The following is a 6214-nucleotide window of genomic DNA, read 5'->3' as shown; positions in this document are numbered from 1 at the left end:
TAACTGCACAAGGATCGTTGGGTCGGATATGATATGGTTGCATTATTCGAAGTCTAAACCGAGTTGGATGAAAGCAAAGAATCTGATTACTTTTTCCTTCAGTTGTCCCTTTCTTGAGGTGAAGCAATGTGGTGTAAGACTTTTTTGTGATGAAGATATACAGGAAGATATGGATTTAAGTATGACCCAAGACCTCTCAACTCAACCACAAGAGGGTGGTATCTTTGACCCAAATCATGAGTGGGTTTTAGGATCGATTAAAGATGAGTATCCAAGGGTTGTATTTAGGTAACAGAGTGGTCTTTTCTTTCATTGAAGAAAATTCATATGTTTTTCATTTACTTTACGGTTTTGCCTTTACAACTTACGATCACGTAGACCCGTGAGACCACTTTTTTACACTTGAAACTTCTCAGCAAAATATTGTGAAGGTAACCTTCACAGTGTCTTTGTTGTGAAGGTTCAGAACTTTTTTACCTTCACAGTGTTTTGCTATGAAATTTCAAGTATAAACTTGGTCTCACGTGAATTAACCCTTGCCTTTAGAGTTTCTTTTTAATTTGTATTTGGCATCACTATTGTTTATTCCAAAAATCGTGCAACTACGACTTAAGGTTGGACATGGAGCTTCGACTAAAGTTAGATAATTTTATGTAACATGTCATAAGAAATTAACTGAAGACAGTATAAAACACAAATCTTTCAGTGACATGGAAAATCCCAAAAGAGCGGGTGGTCGATCATGCATGGATGCACTGATTATATCGATTAATGATATTGAACAGGGGTGTCGTCCTCTACAACGGGTCATACGTAACTAAATGACGTAAGAAATGATAATTATCGTAAGAACTATAACAAAGTTCAGAGAGTATTTCGGAGGGAATTTGCGACTATGAACAGCTGGTAATGTGCATCCCAGTTGATCTGAGGTGCAAGTATTTATACCGTCTTCGATTCATTATGTCTGTTATTTGCAGTTTTAGTATCTTCAGTGGATTCTTGGTCGACCATTATTACAATTATGTTTTGAACGTGTGATATGTTGCTTTTATATATAGATAGTTCAATGCTCCTTTGCATAAAGGCGTCATGAGGGTGCACCCTCACTCATCTTATCTTCATAACGTAAGTGATTGTGTATTTTAGGGGCTGTTTACCTAAATACTTACCCGGTAAAATTCAACAATATCGCTTACTTACCGGGTAAGATTTTATTCACTAAAACGTATCATATGCAACAATTTATCCCGGTAAGCGCTAACCATGGTAAGAGTTCTCGTCCTCAATTATCGGGTAAGACTCTCGATTCTTGCTTTCGCTCTTACAGGGTAAGATTTTTAGTCTTTGTCATATTCATCCGGTAAAGTAAAGTGACTTGGTAAGCGCTTACCCGAGTAAGCGTTTGGTAAACGACACCTTAGTCATATTAAGGATACTGGACTCACTGAATCATCACAGCCCATTTAGGAAATGATATTTAAATTATATGTATTCAATGTACATCTATTACTACCTAGAATAGCCCCAAAACGATGCCTGTAATTACTCTCCTTCGATCATGTATTCTACCTATATAAAGCATGTAAAATAATGAATGAAATATAGTCTTTTACAACAATTCTCTTCTCATCATAAGTCATATTCTTTTATGGCTTTGAGTCGTAAGATGTCTTAGGTCGCAACTGTTGCGAGCTCAATGGTCGTACATCGCTGGTCTTCTTACGTAGGTCGTACGATCTGAAATTTTACCCGGACAACTATCTCAAACAAATACTGATATCACCTCTGTAACCAGCTATTTACACTATAATAAAATTAGGACAATTTAGTAGAGTGCTTAATTCAAATTTTAATTTTTTTTAAACCTTCTACCACCTATTTACACCATAATAAAATTAGGTTGATAGGAATTCAAAAAAAATTAAGCGTTCGAATAGACCGTTTTGTAAAACTTAATTTATAAAACAAAAAAATTAAAACGTCGATAGTCATTGTAATAAGTTCATACGACGTTTTCGACATCGTAACAATTTTTTTAAAACGTTTTTATCACAAACGTCGTTTAGTTATTTGATAGTACACCATTTAGAAATGTGTCTTGTAAAAACAAATGTCCTATAAAAAAATCGGTTTATAAGACAATTTCTCAAAAGTGTCCTATAAATAGATGATGCGACGTTTTGCATTAAAAATGTTTTAAAAAACTTTTTAAGACGTCCAAAAGCATTCTATAAACTGATTACAACGTCTCTAGATATAACACTTTACTTTTTAATCCTATAAAAATGAATCGTATACAACGGTTTATTTGGATTATATATTGATGTCGTTCTATAGACCAAATTTTGTTCTATTATATTTTCTAAAAAAAACTATTAAGAAAAAGTGGGAATAAAACAAAACAATTCAATAAAAAATTTGTAGAGACCCAAACCAAGTAAAACACCAAACCACAGGGACCAAATTTGTAATTTACTCTCATTTTAATTCAATGACTTGTACGAGAAAAAGTTCAAAATAACCTAACAAACTATCTTATTTTAAAAGATTAAGTTCTTTAACTATTTTTTTGAATGAAAAAACCATTAAACTTTCATATTTTGAATGATTAAGTCTTTGAACTATTTTTTTTTGATGAAAAACCATTAAACTTTCTCATTTTAGATAATCAAGTCTCTAGACATTTTTTTTTCAATAAATTAAACCATCGAATATTTAGAAATTGGTTACGTATATCATTTTAACCCAAAAAATGCTATTTGTAACTGGTTATCTTTTGATTCTCCCTCTATTGATGGATAAAAAAACAGATCAAAAGAGGGAGATCAATGGCAAGGGCCAAAAACGTGTTAGGCAATACGAAGAACGAAAAACATTGGGGCAATAGGGAGTGGCGAGGTGGAACGATACAGTTGTTTGCAAGGGGTTTTATTCTTGTATGGTTTGGTCTCGGTAAAATTGATTTAGGTTTGTTTTTATTATAAAACATTCCTAATCAGTTACAAATAGTTTTTTCATTAAAAGATATAGGTAACCTTTCTTTAGAAGTTCGATGGTTTACTTATTCAGAAAAAAAAATTGTTTAACGACTTAACCATTCAAATTGAGAAAGTTTAATAATTTTTTCGTTTAAAAACATAAACTTAAAGACTTAATCATTCAAAATAAAAAAGTTTAATTATTTTTTCATCTGAAAAATAGTTCAAAAACTTAGGGGGTGTTTGGGATTACTTATAAAAACAACTTATTGACTTATTCTGGTGTGGTACCGGTAATAAGCATTTTTAAGTATTTGGATAAATAATTTATACCGATTCCAAACTGATAATAAGAAGTTTTTGAAGAAGTTAAACCATTTTAACTTATAATAAGTTGATAAACATTTTTATAGAAAAATATAAGGTATATTAAATAAACAATCCCAGACAAATGAGTGGGATACAGTTTTTTCTGGACTTTTCGGATGTGTTTAGTATGTAGACTACATGAAACATGACGAGACAAAAAAAAATAGTTCATATTTGACATGCCATGAAAAAAAAACATGAGACAAGGTGGGAGTATTTTTTATTTTAACGGGACTACAAGTTAAATAATAAAATGCTTATCTGCATAAAAGCCTATTTCACAAACTATTGATCCTTAAACCCTACATAAATTGAAGTCTTCTCTAATAGTAAATACTCTTTGATAGCTCCTCTGGACTTTGTCAATGAAAAAGCATCCAAATCTTCCAAGTCTTAGTCAACTACTTTTGTAGGGACAATTCTTATCATTGCTAGCTAACAAAGAGCTATTGTAGTTGTAGGTATATCAACAATAGGCTTATGTAACTGCTAAACTAAATTCAGTAAGGTCTCTGCCTCAAAACTATTAAGGAATTATTGTTGATGGAATCAATGTAGTTTCTGTTTTTTTGGGACTTCAATTTGAGAAATAGATCACCAACTGCAATGCACAACTGGAGTCCGTTCACAACAGGGGTTCAATCATAGATGAATAGAGGCCATGAATGTTCTCAAATAACATTGAACAACATTTAGGGGTAATATGGTTATTTTAACAGTTTTGTCCTGTCCCGTCCTAGTCGTACCAAACATAGGGCAGACAATTAGTCCCATCTTGTCCCGTCCCTTCCTGTCCTGTTCTGTCCAGTCCTATTCACGAATAACAAATATGTTTGCTTGTGGTTTTCGCCAAGGGCATCTTGCAAAATGATGGTGGAAGAGCTTAAAAGTATACAACATACATCAAGTTATGGATCTAATGACGTTTATGAAGAACATATTACACTCAGAAAAGCTGTTTATTTTTCTTCCTTTTTGTTATAATCATGATATCAGCAGATTTTGGGTCTCCTTCAGAATTGAAAGATATTCTTCAAATAGACCCCCAGTTAATCCAAAAAGAATCAGATCTCTGCCACAGGATAAGAATTTCTCTCTCTAATGGTACACCGAAAGAAGCCATTGTAATTTATGCCCAAAATCGTCGTAACCCACTTTGTATACTGAGTGTAGTCCCTTTAGTTTTCAAAGCTTGTGCCTCTCTTTCCATGATTAATAATGGAAAGGCGTTGCATTCCGAATCAATCAAAGGTGGAGTGCAATCTGATGTAGTGGTGGGAACTTCAATAGTGAACATGTATGGTAAATGTCGTGAGGTGATTGATGCTCGCAAAGTGTTTGATGAAATGCCTGTGAAGAATGTTGTGACATGGAATGCAATCATAGGTGGATATATGAGGAATGGAAGAACAAAACCCGCATTATGCTTATTTGAAAAGATGTCTTATAGGACAACAGTTTCATGGATCGAAATGATTGAAGGGTATGCTAGAACAGGTGATACGAAGATGGCAAGGTGTATTTTCGATCAGGTCCCTTTGGTACTAAGAAATGTGGTTACTTGGACTGTTATGGTTGAAGGGTATGCGAGTAATGGGCAAATGAACGCTGCTAAGGATATCTTTGAGGCTATGCCACAACGGAATTTCTTTGTTTATTCATCGATGATTTCAGGGTATTTCAAGAATGGTCATGTGGAGGAGGGTAAGGCTATCTTCGATAGAATTAAGGTTCGGAATTTGGTGAATTGGAACTCGTTGATTTCAGGGTATTGTCATAATGGTCTTTGTGAGGAAGCTTTAGATGCATTTGCAAAAATGCAAGCAGATGGGTTCGAACCCGATGAGGTCTCATTTGCATGTGCTTTATCTGCTTGTGCTCAATTGGGTTCATTAAAAACAGGTATAACTCTTCACCACATGATAATTCAAAGAAGCATTAAACTTAATCAGTTTATTCTGAATGGTTTAGTTGACATGTATGCAAAATGTGGTGATTTGACCAATGCGAGACTAATATTTGAAGGCATGCTGGAAAGGAATGATGCTTGTTGGAATGCTATGATCTCAGGCTTTTCCATCCATGGCCATTGCAAGGAAGCTCTGGAGTTCTTTGATAGAATGGTGAAATCTAGTGTGAATCCGAATGAAATCACTTTTCTCTCTGTTTTAACGGCTTGTGCACATTCAGGGTTCATTCGAGAAGGATTAGAAACTTTCTCTAAGATGGAGAACTACGGTTTATCACCCAACATTAAGCATTACGGATGTTTAGTTGACCTTTTAGGAAGGGCGGGGAGATTGAAAGATGCATATCGAATAGTAATAGATATGCCGATGAGACCAAATGACATGATTTGGATGGCTCTCCTTGGTGCTTGTCGAGTTCATGCTGACATGGATATGGCAAACCAAGTGCTTGAGAGAGTCCGAGATCAAGTCTCTGGCGATTGTTCTCACTATGTGCTTATGTCCAACATGTACGCTGCTTCGGAAAGATGGGAGAAGGCTGAAAGTGTAAGGATTGTTATGTCTCGTAAACGGGTTTCAAAAACAGTCGGGCATAGTTCAGTCATCCTTGACAAGAACCCGGCAGCTCAATTGCTATAGTCTTGTGTTTGGTCCTAATGGTCACCGGCTCGAGTCCCCTTATGATCATTGGAGGTTTTTATGGCTGTTAACTTCAAGCCTCATGGGATATTTCGAGTTGCTTGCGTACAAAAAAGTCAGATGGTAAATTTACTTTATCGCTTTGAACTTGATGATTTTTTAAAAATTAGTATTATATTAAAAATAATAATTTGATTTTAAATACGTAAGCATAATATAAAGCATTTTATATTTTTATATAAATTTATTTATATA

General features: G+C 34.3%; 1 protein-coding gene across 1 annotated transcript; it reads left to right on the top strand.

Annotated features, from left to right (window-relative positions):
- The first annotated feature begins 4333 nt into the window (after window positions 1-4333).
- LOC112505319 (pentatricopeptide repeat-containing protein At3g21470-like) lies at window positions 4334-5959 on the top strand. The gene has a single exon (XM_025109245.1). It carries the CDS (start codon window positions 4337-4339, stop codon window positions 5957-5959), a length of 1623 nt encoding a protein of 540 aa, XP_024965013.1. The 5' UTR covers window positions 4334-4336.
- Window positions 5960-6214: the final 255 nt, after the last annotated feature.

Source organism: Cynara cardunculus, unplaced genomic scaffold (assembly GCF_001531365.2).
Source record: "Cynara cardunculus var. scolymus isolate 2C unplaced genomic scaffold, CcrdV1 Un_Scaffold_9722, whole genome shotgun sequence".
In the NCBI taxonomy this organism is placed as follows: domain Eukaryota; kingdom Viridiplantae; phylum Streptophyta; class Magnoliopsida; order Asterales; family Asteraceae; genus Cynara; species Cynara cardunculus.
The sequence above is the reverse complement of the archived record's forward strand: the minus strand, read 5'-3'. Positions and strand labels throughout refer to the sequence as shown.